At 45.6% G+C, this 15,832-nt stretch overlaps 1 protein-coding gene across 7 annotated transcripts in view; it reads right to left on the reverse strand.

Annotated features, from left to right (window-relative positions):
* SLC2A9 (solute carrier family 2 member 9) overlaps positions 1–15,832 on the reverse strand; it is a 231,556-nt gene that overhangs the window by 146,711 nt on the left and 69,013 nt on the right. For all 7 annotated transcript variants that reach the window (XM_047718880.1, XM_047718881.1, XM_047718877.1 and 4 more), the window contains one exon: positions 5,756–5,880. In XM_047718880.1, the coding sequence (XP_047574836.1) occupies positions 5,756–5,880 (125 nt within the window). The remainder of the gene's footprint in view (positions 1–5,755; positions 5,881–15,832) is intronic.

Raw genomic sequence — 15,832 nt, forward strand, 5'->3', positions numbered from 1 at the left:
TATTTCCTGGATAATGCTAATAATTTAATACACACCAACTTTACTTACTGTCTTCTTGATTTATATGCTATTTTAATTGTGTATTTTAATTTTTTCTTTTATTTTTTTACACACACACACATACAGAGACACACACAAACTCAGAGACATGCACATACACAGAAACATACAGAGACACACACACACAGACTCAAACAGACACATACGCATATATGCACACCTGCAGAAACACACATACACACAGACTTAGGCACACACAGATACATACTCATACACTCACAGACTCAGACAAACACACAAACACACAGTCTCAGACACATACACACATATCCAGACACATAAACGTAGACTCAGACACATACACATATATACAGACACACAGACTCAAACACACACATACACAGACACATATATGCATACATGCAGAAACACACCAACACATAGACACACAGACATACACATAGACAGAGACATAGACACACACAGAGACACACATACACAGACATGCAAGCACACAGAAACACACAGACTCAAACACAGAGAGACATACACAGACACATATATGCACACACACAAAGAAACACACATACACACAGACACATACACACATACAGACATGCACACATGCAGAAACACACATATACAGACTCAGATACACACCGAGGCACACACATATACACACAGACTCAGACACACACAAACACACATAGACTCAAACATATACACACACATACACACAGACTCAAACACAGAGACACATAAAAGACACATATATGCACACACGCAGAAAAACACACATACACTCAGACATACACATACACAGACCCAGACACACACAGAATCAGACACATATACACATACACAGACACACACACAGACTCAAACACAGAGACATATATGCACACACACAGAAACACACAGACACACATGCACCCCTGTACAGTACCTGAACATTGTCAGGTAGCTTTGAGGAAACGGAAGCTCAGAGGGGTAAAGAAGTCTGTCTGAGGTCACCTGGCTGGTAAGCAGCAGGGCTGGGACCAGAATCCACCCTTCTGAACACCTCACATGCTCTTTGTCATGTTATGATTTGACTCAAATCATAATAATAAGTGAATAATAGTATTAGCATTTTTACTAGTTTCCTACTGTGGCTGTAACAAATTGCCACAAACTTAGTGATGTAAAACACTAAAAATTTCTTATCACACAATTCTAGGGGTCATGAGACTAAAATGGACTACAATCAAGGTGACGGCAGGGCTATGATCCTTCTGAAAGTTCTAGGGGAAAGTCTGCCCCCACCCCTTTCCCAGCTTCCAGAGGTGCCCATACCCAGTGGCTGGTGGCCGTCGCCCACCCCCACCCCACCCCTGCATCACTGCAGCCTCTGCTCTCACCTGATGGTCTCTTTGCTCTGGCTCTGCCTCCTCCTTCCTCTTTCACTTATCAGGACCCCTGTTATCTTATGGGACCCACCTGAATAATCCAGGTAAAGACTGTCTCACGGTCTTTAACTTAATCCCGCCTACAAAGTCCAGTTGCCCCATCAGCTCACATTTGCTGGTTTCAGGGATGAGGATGTGGATGTCTTTGGGGCAGTAAGCAGAATATTGATAAATAACAATTTGCTTATAAGAGTGGCCCACAGCCTTGCTGGGAGCCTGTGCTGGGACATGACTGGGTAGGGCCTTGGGGCATGGTATACATAAGCTGACCCCACCAGACAGGAGGGCCAGTGTTTCTGCCCTATACTCTTAATTCACAATCTCCTATTCTGTGATGTTTAATAAGTAAACAATACAGCTGTGTGTGACATGTGAGCTCCAGAAGCTTCCAGAGAACATTCAAGATAGTAGCTCTAAGATGGGTACAAAAAGGAGCCAAAGCAGAATTTTAGAGCTGGTAGCAACCTCAGGTCCCAGAGTCCAATCCTCCTTACTTTCTAGATGACATTACTGGCCCAGAGAAGTGAAATGATGGTCCCACGGTCACCTGGTAAGTCACTGGTAGAACCAGAACTTAAAGTCACATCCTTGATCCTGATTTCATGTTCTTCCCATGTCAGATACTTCTCTAAATGCTGCTGCTCAAATGTGTCCACCAGAGACCAGCTAATGTGGCTGACGAGCTTGTCTATCAGAGGGTTCCTAGTGCAGACATGGACTTGCACTCCTGGGAGTGTGGGTGGTCCTGGGGCAGCTTCGTGGGAACCTGTCCAATGCAATCTTCCACAAACACAAAACACCTCTGTACCCTTATTTTGCCCCCAACACCAAGTTGCACCAAGTCTGTTTCAATGTGAAAATGTGTTTCTTTTTTTGCCAAGCTTTTTAGAGAAAGGACACTTGGAGAAGGTGTCCGGGGCTTCTACTATGGCTCCAAATACTGCCCACAATCCTGGCTTGAGCAGCACAGCCTTCTGAAAATCCTCCAGGCTTATCACTTGGCTTTAAATTATTTATTATGAGAAGGACAGATAATTCATCTCCTGGCCAGCAATTTTCCCTTATTTCTGACCAAATGCCTTCCTTTAAATTCCTGCAAGTCCCCAGCTCTGCTTTGAGAGGGTCTGATGAGAATAAATGACAGGAAGCCTCCATGTCTTGGCCTACCTCCAGTAGGTTGTATTCCAGAAGTCAGAGGGGTCTGGTTTTTTCTCCATTCCTTGTCCTTACTTTTTTTTTTTCTGTTTCTTTTTGGAAATATCATCAGAAAAGGGGTCTAACAGATATCTGACTTGAAAATGGGGCTTTGTAAAAATGTCCTCTCTCAAGTCCAGCTTATTTTTAATTAAGGAAACTCAGAGAGAAACTAGTTCTGTGAAGTAAGTGTCACCTTTCCCAGAAGAACTGGAGAGGCAAGACCACTGGAAAGAGGCTAATAGATAAAATGTAAATGTGCTGGAAAAGCGGGCCCTCCATGGCCTCTGTTGGGAAAGGCTGTGTATGCCACATCTCACCTAGCCTTCGTTCTGAGCGGGCAGGGCCTTTGAAACCGGATATCGCAGTCTACACCTGGGATGTGTACCTTATTAGCTGAGAATGAAAGGAATAGCACCAAGAATGGCAATGATCCCGTCACCATTCCCGGCGATGGAGAAGGCACCATAGACCTGGAATGTAGTAAGTGCTTCTCACACATACCTGCCATCAGTTAATTTTTGCATCCCACTGAGCTGGGGGGCGGGTGAGGGGCCTTTGATTAAGCCCCTTTGCCAGCCCGGGAAAGAGGCTAGGACTGTGAGGCAGAATGCTGCTGTGTGACCCCACTGGTTCACAGAACCCTTTGAGTCTGCATCCCTAGGGCGTAGGTCCCTCCAACACTTGATGGTGCCCCTGGCCGGGGGCTTGATTTGGTTAATGGGACACTGACAAGCGCCACGAGCAGTGACTTGACAGGTGCTTGCACATGGGGTCCTGTCCCCAGTACCACTCTCTGGCACTCTGGGGATCCCATGGGAAGACTAGGCCGCCCTACCGCAGGCTGAGAGACCACGTGGAGCCAGGATGAGCTGGCCCTGCAGGGATCCCCTGACACCAGCCCAGCTGCCAAGAACCAAATAGATGAGCGAGCCCATGTGAAGTCAGCCCGCTGCTGGCTGAGCTGCAGCCCACTGTGGCATGGGAGCGAGCCCAGCAGAGAGCCACGGTGGTGGCCCACATTAGAACTGCCCTACCAGCCTGCGGAACCCCAAGCTCAGCAAAAGGGTTATTGCTTGAAGCCATTATGCTATGTTTGCTAATGGCTTCAGATAGCAAAACCTAACTGATACAAAATAATGAAATCAAGGTAGGTTTGGGGGGGCCCAGTCAGTGTAAACGTGCAGACCTCAGCCTTAACCACTTCAGTCACATGTCTCTGAGCCTTGGTGTCCTCGATGAAAAATGACAAATTGACAGTCCTTCAGCATTAGCAGGAGATCAGAGCAGAAGAAACCATAAGCAGGACTGATTAACTGCAAAGCACCACATAAACTCCAGGTATTATTCTTACCAAATAACATTTTCTATAGCCAACTCCTTTCTACTTGAATACCAAGACAGAGAAGTAATTTCACCCCGAGTCTAGTTATTACTAATCCTGAATATTTCCCACCAGCAGCAGGAAGGGACAGGAAGTCTTCTCCCCTGACCTTCCTCAGGTCCTCACTCTCCTGCTCACCTCTCCCTGATATATACTTGTTTTTGGGCTCACTCCCAAAAGCCTGGTGCCTGCAGCGCCCAAGAATCAGCAAGTGAGGGAATTAGCTTTTAACAAGCTCACAGGTTCCAACAGCATTTGGCAGGTTACATATACATATGTAACACACACACACACACACACACACACACACACACACACACACGGCATTTTGTGAGCATTATGACAGTCCTTCAAAGTAGGTATTGTCATTTCCATTTTACAAATGGGGAAACTGAGGCTCAGAGCCATTTAAGCAACTTGCCAGAGTCAGTAATTGGCAAACAACAGAACTTCAACGCAAAGGCAGGGATTTCTAATCCAAAAGCCTGCAATCTTTCCACAAATGCCTACAAGTAAAACCTTACTGACTTGAAATATATAAAAAGAAAGTAGGGATGGTTGGTTGGTTGGCTGGGTATAATGACATATTTTGAGGCTCCTGCTCTCTCAAACCTCAGAGCCAGCAGCTGGCTGCACCTCGCTGCCTCCTGGCCACCATCTTGACCCCCAATGGCTCTCTTGCCTGGACAACTGGCTCCCTGACTCCACTCCTACCCTCCTTTACACTCTTCTCTACACAGAAGCAGGAGGAATCTTACTGAAACACAAAACCAGCTCATGTCACATTCCTTTCAACCCTCCTCTGGCTTCCCATCACCCTTGGCACATATCCTGCAAGGCCCAATGTGATGTGACTGGCCCCTCTTCAATGTCATCTGCAACCACTCTCCCCAGCTCACCAAGTTCCAGCCATGCTGTCTCCTCACTCTCCAACCACTCTCCCCAGCTCCCCAAGTTCCAGCCATGCTGTCTCCTCACTCTCCCTTCGATGTGCCAAGCATGAGTCCATCTAAGGGCCACTGCACTCTTCTCTTGGCCAAGAACCCAATTCCCCTGCTACTCTCTTGGTTCTCCCGCTTGGTTCATTTTGATATCTGCTCATATATTTCCTATACTAAGTGGTCCTCCCTGGCTGGCCTATCTAAAATAGCCCCCACTATCCTCCTGTCCTGCTTCAATTTTCTCCTAGGGCTTGCCTATCTACCTTACATATACAATTATATATCCGTCCACCCACTAGAATGTAAGCTGCAGTGGTAGGGAGTAGGGGACTTCATTCACCACTGTGTCCCCAGCATGGAGAAGAATGCCAGACACAGCAGGTGCTCCATAATGAATGCTCAGTGAATACATGAAAGAATGAATAAGTCAGAGGCACAGAGAGGAAACACGACTCTCATTAAAAACTCCCTCAGAAACCACAGACAACCTTGGAATATGAATTTTACAGTGAAGATGACAAAGCAAAAGGCATGATATACTACTGAAGACCATCCAGGTCTCCAGAGTTGACTTGGGTCTCTCCCAGTTAGTTTTTCTCAGTTAGCAGGCCAGAGCCTCATGTGTGGTTCATCTCATGGGACTGCCCTCCTTTATGCAACTTCTTGCATCCTTGGTCCCTGGCAACTCAATACTAATAGGAGCCCAGTCATGTGACCACTCCAAACACCACTCACACTTCCAAACACCCCCGAGGATCATGTCCCGCCCTGCCTTGGTGAAGGCTTACCTCCATCCACGCCCATGATGAAGCGTCCCACAATGAGCATCTCGAAGGCTCCTGCCTGGAAGGAACAGGCCATCAGCAGTGCAGCAGAAATTGCAAACCCATTGTTGACCAGCAGCGTGTACTTTCTGGAAAACAAAGGGTGGTTTGATGAGGAGGCCCACCATGAGGACGTCAACCTACCCATCTCAGGAGCAGGGGTCAGGCCTTCAAAATGGAACAGCATAGCAAGACTCAGGCACAGTAGAAAGAGCATTAGCCTAAGGGTCAGAAATGGGCCAGAGCCCCAGAAGCCCCCACTTGCCACTTTTGACTTGTGACTCTGAGCAAGGCACTTCTTCCCTCTCGGTTCACCACCGGGACTGATTAGGTCACCTTCAAAAGCACTGTCGTGATCCATGAATTACCTGATGCACTACTATATGTATCAATTCTAAGACCTTCACTTAACATTTCTGATATCAAGATGTGTCTTAGAATCCAAGAGTCAGAGCTCAGCAGGGAAATGGAAACCACCCTAGTGCTTTTAACAGAGAGAATTTAACATAGGGAGTTGGTTAGGCAGGCACTGGGAGACTGAGATGTCAAAGGGGGAATCTCTGAAGAGAGGTGCTGTCCATTTGGTGCTGACACTTTAGGGGCTTGGAAGAGGACCTTTAACCCCTGGCTTATCTTCAAGGATGGGCGCTGGCCCACTGGGGCTGCTACTCTGAGGGGCACCATGTTCTGGGGAGTAGACATAATCTGGGAACTAGACTCAACTGCCCAGTTCACTGCTGGGACTAGTAGGAAATTCAACCAAGCCAAAAAAGACCAAGGCACTTGTCCCTCCTCCTCTAGTGCCCCTCTTGTCAAGGGGCAGATGAGGCATGCCAGTCCCAGCCCCTGCATCATAGAGCAGAGCATCAAGGGTAAGTTTGGAGTGGAGAGACAATAGCTTAATAACCAGTGCAGTATCCTATAGCTTAAACTGGCAGGTTTTCTATTCTCCCTCCCTCCTTTCCTTCCTTCTTCCCTTCTCTTCCCTTGCTTTCCCTCTCTTTCTCCCTTCCCCTCTCCCTCCCTCCCTCCTCTGCAGTTCATGTAACAATAATTCTTACATGTGATGACATCTTCAATTTGATGAACTTCAGCACTAACTGTGAGATTGAACTAATCCCCTTGAACACAGTCAGTCAAACCCCTATGGCAATATTATTAGCTGCTCTGTCCTGGGACTACTCTCACTATTCTGTGAACATATCCCTAAGACCTCCTGGTTGAGAAGCGTGACTTGTTTGGAGGCCTGGAGACCCAGGTCCCTGCACCAGCTGTAGCTTTTATGAGCTAGGTGACTTTGTACTTGAATGCTCTGTGTTTTCCTTTCCTCACTTATAAAATGATCATAATAGCTCATCCTTACTGAACACTGGCTATATGACAAACCCTATTCTAAGTACTTTATATGAATAGCTCAACTGATGCTCAAAATGATCCTATGAAGTAGGCACTTTATCATCCCTATTTTATAGATAAATTAACCAGGATATAGAGAAATTGGAAACTTATTTTAGGTCATACAACTAGTGAATCAAGAAGCCGGAGAAAAACACCATAGCTTCTCACAGGGCATTTTTCCCTAATGATTCAATGAGTTAACAAATACTAAATTATTTTGTAAATTGCAAGAAACTAGGGACTTGAAAGGGGCTTTATTATTACTTTTGGGTGTTAGAACCCTTAAATTCCAGGCCAGGGCTCTTTACACAATTTTTACTTATCTCAAACATTTCATTAAACTTTTCTACTTCCTACATCTTCTTAGAGAATCCCAAAGCTAATGACTTTTGTGGCTCAGTGATGATGGTACGAAGACTGCTCATGGCAAAGCTTTCTATGTTGATGAACAACTTCTAACAGTGAACAACTGAAACAATCCAGATGTCCTTCAACAATGGACTATTTAAATAAATTATGACACATCTCTATAATGGCACATTGTACACACATTAAAGCACAAGGGGCTTTGTATATTCTATGTGGGAAGATCAAGAAGCTGACAGCCTTCCCTTGGAGATCAGGAACACAACAAGGATGCCCACTCTCATCACTCTTGTTCAACATAGTATTAGAAGTACTAGCAACAGCAATCAGACAACAAAGAGAAATAAAAGGTATTCAAATTGGCAATGAAGAAGTCAAACTCTCTCTCTTCACAGATGACATGATATTTTATATGGAAAACCCAAAAGACTCCACCCCCAAACTTCCAGAACTCATACAGCAATTCAGTAATGTGGCAGGATACAAAGTCAATGTACAGAAATCAGTGGCTTTCTTATACACTAACAATGAAAACACAGAAAGGGAAATTAGAGAATCAATTCCATTTACTATAACACCATAAGAACCATAAGATACCTGGGAATAAATCTAACCAAAGAGGTAAAGGATCTGTACTCGAGGAACTACAGAACACTCATGAAGAAATTGAAGAAGACACAAAAAGAAGGAAGACCATTCTTTCCAACCAGAAAAATAAACATTGTTAAAATGTCAATACTGCCTAGAGCAATCTATACTTTCAATGCCATTCTGATCAAAATTCCACCAGCATTTTTCAAAGAGCTGGAGCAAACAATCCTAAAATTTGTATGGAATCAGAAGAGACCCCGAATTGCTAAGGAAATGTTGAAAAAGAAAAACAAAACTGGGGGCATCACGTTGCCTGATTTCAAGCTTTACTACAAAGCTCTAATCACCAAGTCAGCATGGTACTGGCATAAAAACAGACACATAGACCAGTGGAACAGAGTAGAGAGCCCAGTCATGGACCCTCAACTCTATGGTCAAATAATCTTCGACAAAGCAGGAAAAAATATCCAGTGGAAAAAAGACAGTCTCTTCAATAAATGGTGCTGGGAAAATTGGACAGCTATGTGTAGAAGAATGAAACTTGACCATTCTCTTACACCATACACAAAGATAAACTCGAAATGGATTAAAAGATCTCAACATGAGGCAGGAATCCATCAGAATCCTAGAGAAGAACATAGGCAGTAACCTCTCCGATATCAGCCACAGCAACCTCTTTTAAGATATGTCTCCAAAGGCAAAGGAAACAAAAGCAAAAATGAACTTTTGGGACTTCATCAAGATCAAAAGCTTCTGCACAGCAAAGGAAACACTCAACAAAACAAAGAGGCAACCCATGGAATGGGAGAAGATATTCGCAAATGACAGTGCAGACAAAAGGCTGATATCCAAGATCTATAAAGAACTCCTCAAACTCAACACACACAAAGCAGATAATCATGTCAAAAAATGGGCAGAAGACATGAACAGACACTTCTCCAATGAAGACATACAAATGGCTAACAGACAACATGAAAAAATGTTCATCATCACTAGCCATCAGGGAGATTCATATCAAAACCACATTGAGATACCACCTTACACCAGTTAGAATGGCCAAAATTAACAAGACGGTAAATAATGTATGTTGGAGAGGACATGGAGAAAGGGGAACCCTCTTACACTGTTGGTGGGAATACAAGTTCGTGCAGCCATTTTGGAAAACAGTGTGGAGATTCCTTAAGAAATTAAAAATAGAGCTTCCCTATGACCCTGCAATTGCACTACTGGGTATTTACCCCAAAGATACAGATGTAGTGAAAAGAAGGGCCATCTGTACCCCAATGTTCATAGCAGCAATGGCCACGGTCGTCAAACTGTGGAAAGAACCAAGATGCCCTTCAACGGACGAATGGATAAGGAAGATGTGGTCCATATACACTATGGAGTATAATGCCTCCATCAGAAAGGATGAATACCCAACTTTTGGATCAACATGGACGGGACTGGAAGAGATTATGCTGAGTGAAATAAGTCAAGCAGAGAGAGTCAATTATTATATGGTTTCACTTATTTGTGGAGCATAAGAAATAACACAGAAGACATGGAGAGATGGAGAGAAGGGAGTTGGGGGAAATTGGAGGGGGAGATGAACCATGAGAGACTATGGACCCTGAAAAACAATCTGAGGGTTTTGAAGGGGTGGGGGCTGGGAGGTTGGGTGAGCCTGGTGGCTGATATTATGGAGGGCACATACTGCATGGAACATTGGGTGTGGTACATAAACAATGAATTCTGGTACACTGAAAAGAAATTTAAAAAAAAAAGATAGATTGTTAACGCAAAGAGCAAGGAACAGAACTTTTTGTGGAATATGCAACAATCTGTGTGAAGAATAAGTGTGTGGGTGTGCGTGTATGTGTGCATGAAAAGACTGATACAAACCTTTGAAGAGATACACAACAAAGTGGCATCACAGGTCACCTCCAGGAAGGGGATCTGATTGGAGAGAAATGCAATGGAAACTTCCTACTTGACACTCATTTGGTCCTTTTGAAAGTTATACCATATGAATGTATTAATTATTCAAGATATAAATACAACCTCCCTGTCAAAAAATCAATTTAAATGGATGTTATAATGAGGGGAAATTATGATTTGGCCAAGACTTAAAATAGATATTCCCCTCTAAGCTGACCTCCCTGCAGAAAGTCACAGACTCAGGCTTCAAAACGATGAATCCAAAAGCACTAATTTCTGTTATTAGTGAGACCTCAAAGCACAATGAGAGCAGGCTAGTGCCCCGGGTCTGTGCAGTGCTCATGGCCCTTCCCTTCAGTCTTCTGAGGAACTGACATATCAGCCTTAAGAAGAGAGCTGGGTGGTGGTGGGAAGACCTGCAGCCTCACAGCATCGAGGACTTTCATGAGCGTTTCCACCTGGCAAGTATTTAGTGAGTGCTAGACATGGGGTCTACCACCGAGAGTCAGTCCCTGTCCTTGCCCTCATAGGGTTTTTAAATCTAGTTAGGGACACAGAAAAATGATCTGTCACACGGAAGTCAATTAGAAGTAAAGATACTGATGCTGAGAGTGTAAAAGTGGGACCTGTGCCTGTCGTTGGCCTGACTATCCAGGGAATCCTTCCTCTGCTCTGCCTTCTCCAAGGGAACTACATTTCCCAGACTCTCTGCTTCCTGCTCTCTGGTAGGCCTGGCCAAAGAGGGGCCTGATGTTAATCTCCCCTGGCAAAAAGAGGAGGCTGGGTATCTCCCTTCCTATCTTCCTGCCCCCATAGCAGCAGGTGCATCTGCTCTGCAGCCCCAGCCTTTTTTCTGGGATGCCAGCACCTGGCCCGCCCTGCCCCCACTGAGTGGGCCTGACTCATAGGCCCCAGCAGTGCTGCCTCAGCCTTTTAGCCTTCCATCCCAGGCATGGCAGCAGCTTGTCTATGAAAAAGTGATTTCCCACAAAAAGCCAAAGTGTTCTCCCTGCAGCTCCATCTCTGGCCCCAGTTCTACTCCTTGAGACCTCACAGCACAAACCCCTGTGGATGCAGAGCCCAGTGTAGATCAAGTTTGTGAAGAGGTTGTTGAGAGAGGGGAGAGATGGGAGGAATGCTGAGGCCAGACTCAGAGGATTCTTGGATGTTGAGCAAAACAACATGTTCTGTAACCTATAGACTGAGAAATGAAGGGTTTGATCAGAAGTCAGACATTGACTCTTAAGACCCTGTTCCAGTTAAGCTGGACCTCTGATGCTAGGATGATGGTCATGACTTTCGTAGCAATAATGTTTGCATTAGTTGGTGGTTTGCAAGGCTGGCTTCTCATCAGATCCACCAACAGCACATAAGAAGAGAGACTCTTTGGTCCATCCCTAGAGAATCCCAATACTTGATGCAGATTCAACAAGAGACCATCTGAAGAGTCTAGAAAGAGCATGGCTTTTACATAAATGGTCTCATTTCATTCATTTCATCTCTTACACCTATAGCCAGCAGTACCCATGACCTGGACAATTCACCGAGGAGGAGGTGGAGGCATTACAAGGTGGCAGCCACCTGCGTGTGGCTAAAGCTGCCCCAGAAAGGTAGGACGCATCGGTCTCCTGCACACTGGCTGTCCACTATTGGAGAGAAGCCACCCTCCACCCCACCATTCCCATACGAACATAGCTACTATGTCTTGGCCCTCATCCCTCTGCAGCCACTGCCCCTTGTGTCAGCTCCTTTTAGAGTGAAACTCCTTAAAGGGTACTGTCTGCTCCCCTCCCCTTCTTTCCTCATTCCACTGATTGGATCCTTGCTACCACTCTGTGGAGACTGCCTTTGTGAAGATGACCAAGAACACACACCCTGACAAACACAGCTGTCGTGTACCCCCAGGACAGCCTCTCAACAGCATCTGATAGGGTTGACTGTGTACTCTTCCTGAAACACAGTCTTCTCAGGATGTCTGGGATCCCACTCTCTCCTGTTTTCTCCCTACCAGCTTCCCCTTCTCATCTCAAGGCTGGTCTGTCCTCTGCCTCCACTCCCTCCCTGTGTGATTTCATCTAGTCCTGTTACCTTAACCGATGGCAATTCCCAACTGTATCTCGGGCCTAGAGTCATCTCAACCCAGACTTCATATCCAGCTGCCTCCTAGGCATTTCCACTTGCATGTCCAACAGGCATCTCAAGCCACGCATATTTAAAATGGAACTCTTGAATTCCCAATGCTAATCTTCCAACAAATACATCCAAATCCTTCTTTCCTCAGTCTTCCCCATCGGAGTAAATAAAGACTCCACCTTCCTAGTGGCTTACATAAAAAATCTGGGAATAATACTTCCCTCTCTTATTTTCCTTCTGACCTCCATGCATTCCATCATGGAGTCTTACTGACACCACTTCCAAAATATATCCCAGGGCAAAGCACTTCCTCCATTTCCAGTTCACAGTGCCACAGTGGAGCAGACCACCATTGCCTTACACTCTGACAAATGAGGAGCCATGGGGGGCTCCTGATTCCACTCCTGGCCTGCTGTATAATTCATGGTCCACCCAACAGCTACAGCGATCCTTGCCAAGCAAGCACTGACATACTTCCCCTTACTTAGAACCTTCTAGGGCTTCCCACTGCACTGAGGATCAACTCCACTCCTGGGCCTACAAAACCTTGCATGAGATGGCCTTTGCTACACCATCTGATACTCAGGTCTTCATGCTCATGAGCCTTCCTGCCATCTCTTCGGGGTGTCAGGCTCCTTTCCTGACCCACGACCCTTGTCCTGGGAGCCCCTCTATTCATTGTCCCAGTCTTATCTCACTCAAGTGATTCAAATGCCATCTCTGACACTATCTGATGCAGCAACTCCCCCAGCTGCAGGGCCCATCGCCCATAACCCTATCATCTTATTTTTCTTTACGGGCCCAACAACACAGAATATGAGCCCACATTTCTTTTGTTTATGTTGGCATATGCCCTCCTAGAGTATCAGCTCCATGGGCGCAGAGATTCTGCCTTATCGCTATAGCTCCAAGGACTAAACCTTTTCCTAGCACATGCAAGTGCCCCATACATCTTTCATGCATAAATGAAGGAGTAAATTCTAGAAGGCAAGTCATCTTAAGCCAAGCTTCCTCCTTTTTTCCCAGCTCTGACATATTCTGAGTCTTCCTTCAGCTTCTAAGTCTATGGGCAGGATGAATACTGTTCTCCTGAATCCACCTCCAATAACGTTCCTGCTTGGACAGCCCATCCACATGCTGACTCAACAACCCTGGGCAGATTTCCTACATCCTCTGAGCCTTGGTTTCCATACCTGTAAAATGGATGTAACAGTGCCTATCTTGTAAGGCTCCTGCAAGAATCAGATGATTTATGAAAAGTGTTGAGGATGGCACCTAGAACTTATTTGGTGCCTCAATAAACTAAAAAAGAAATAAAATCCATGGTGATAGGTAATATTCACTGGGTACTTGCTATGTGCCAAGGCACTATTTTAAGTGCTTTATGCTCACTGGACACCCATGAGTTAGGTAACCTTGCTACCCCATTTCCCACGTGAAGGAAACAGATCTAGAACTTGAGTACTTGGTCAAGCAGACATACTATTAAATGGGAGATTTACCTTCTCAGTAACCCTGACACAGAGCTATCCACAGTGGTGGCTGCTATATTACTCACATCCATTTATTCCTTCAATGATCATTCGTTCATTCCACTGACATTCATTCACTCAACACACATTTCAGTGTGGACTGAGTGATGAACACCGTTCTAAGGTCTTGCATATAGCTGTGAACATGCCCAAGAGTCTGCTTTTATGTTCTTTTCGATAAACAAGTAAAAAATAAAACATATGTAGCATGTCAGATGGTGACAAGTGTTGTAGAGAAAACTAATGCAGGGAAGGAGAGGAAGTTTACACAAGGAGACATCTGGGAAGGTGACATTAAGCACAAACAGTAAGCACAGAAGGAATGCAGATGAGCCATACAGATATCAGGGAGCAGCAATCTTAGTAGGGAGGTATAAAGACGTGGGCTATTTTCAGGTACGCCGGTGAGGCCAGGGGGCTGGAGGCAGAGGAGGGCAGGAGAACAAGTAGTGGAATGAAGGCAGAGAGATGGGCAGGGGAGCTCATGAGGGTCTTGTATGAGCCACCATGACAACCTGGGTTCTCACCTGGAAAGAGATGGGCAGACCCTGGAAGATTCTAAGGAGAGGGATGGGATGGCTCCCTGACTGACATCTTTAAATAACAAGATCATACAGTCTTCTATGTTGACCATGGGCTGTAGAAGTCAGAGTGGAAACAGGGAGACCAGCTGGGAAGACCTGACGATGGATCACTAGTACTGATGGTGATTGGACCAGGATGGCAGCAGTGGGACGTGGTCAGATCCTGGTATGTTCTGAAGACAGCTGATGGGGTTTACAGATGAACTGGACAGAGGCAGAGAGAAAGAGGAGCTGGGGATGCCACAAAGTGCTTTGGACCTAGCTCATGCACTGGACGTGATGGTATATTTTGTGCTATGCAGGGAATGTTAGAATCACATTTAGGTCTGACTTGAAATATTTGCAAACAGGGCCACACACCCTCTAAGCAAGCTCATCATATTAATATATTCTTTCCCAAAATAACCCCCAGCCTGACAGTGTCCCAGTGAAGATGGAAACCTTACCTGCAAAATAATTTACGAAGTTGACTCACTGGGGTTCAGACATGGGGATTTTAATGATTTCCCCCCATTTTCCCCAGGGGTTGAACATGGCAACAGAAACAAGGGAGACAGGGCCATGCCATTTCTGGGCACAGAACCCCACCTGGGACACCTGACCCATCATTCTGAGCTTTCCCATAGTGCAGAATTTTCCTGTGCAGCCCAGAAGATCATCAGCTCCCAGCAGAAGGGGCCAAATATGAGGAAGAGTGATAAGGTGATGAGAAGGGTGGAGAGTAGGTCACCTGAGAAAGGGCCAAAGGGACTCAGCACACTGAGCCTGGACAAGAGAAGGCTCAGAGAAAATCTGAGAGCTTCCACTATGTCATGCTTTAGCTCAATGCACAGGACCAAGTGGTGGAAGACACAGGGAATATTTAGGTTGGATTTAGAAAGTACTTCTGGAAAGGCCTAGTGGAATGGGGAGCCTTTGGATATACGGCTGCCACCACCCACCCTTCCAACAATTCTTTAGCCTGGTTTAGCCTATAAACCAAGATCATACCTTGTTTCCACCAATCCTCACCTTCCTCATGTCCACCCATTCCTGCTTACCCAGCTGGAATGCCATGATCCATCATTTTAAACAGCCATACACCTGCAAGCTCCTTGACCCACTGACCCAATTGCCTTCATTACACACGCTTGGCAAACTCCAACTCTGGTTAGATCCTGACCTACCTCACCCCTGCACCACAGAGCTCAGCTTGGCTGGAGAAAAACCCACAACTGTGTTGACTGGTGTCACTTGAAATTCAGGAGCACTGATCTCAAGCGGGCTTTCGGGACCCCTGGCGGCCATTCTGTGGTTCCCTGGACTATTCGGTCTCCTGTTCTCCTACAGGACTATTTTGCACATCTTCTCTCTCTCCAAATCCCCTATCTTTCTTCTCAGCTGATGACCCTTCTTTTTACACCACCAGAAAAGCAGAAACAATCTGGAGAGGATGTCACGTGTTCCCTCCACATGCATTGACTCCCTGCTTCTGTGTACACACACTGTCTCCCCTTGTGTTCTTATGGATGTACCAT

The sequence above is a fragment of the Lutra lutra genome, chromosome 2 (genome assembly GCF_902655055.1).
Source record: "Lutra lutra chromosome 2, mLutLut1.2, whole genome shotgun sequence".
Classification (NCBI taxonomy): Eukaryota; Metazoa; Chordata; class Mammalia; order Carnivora; family Mustelidae; genus Lutra; species Lutra lutra.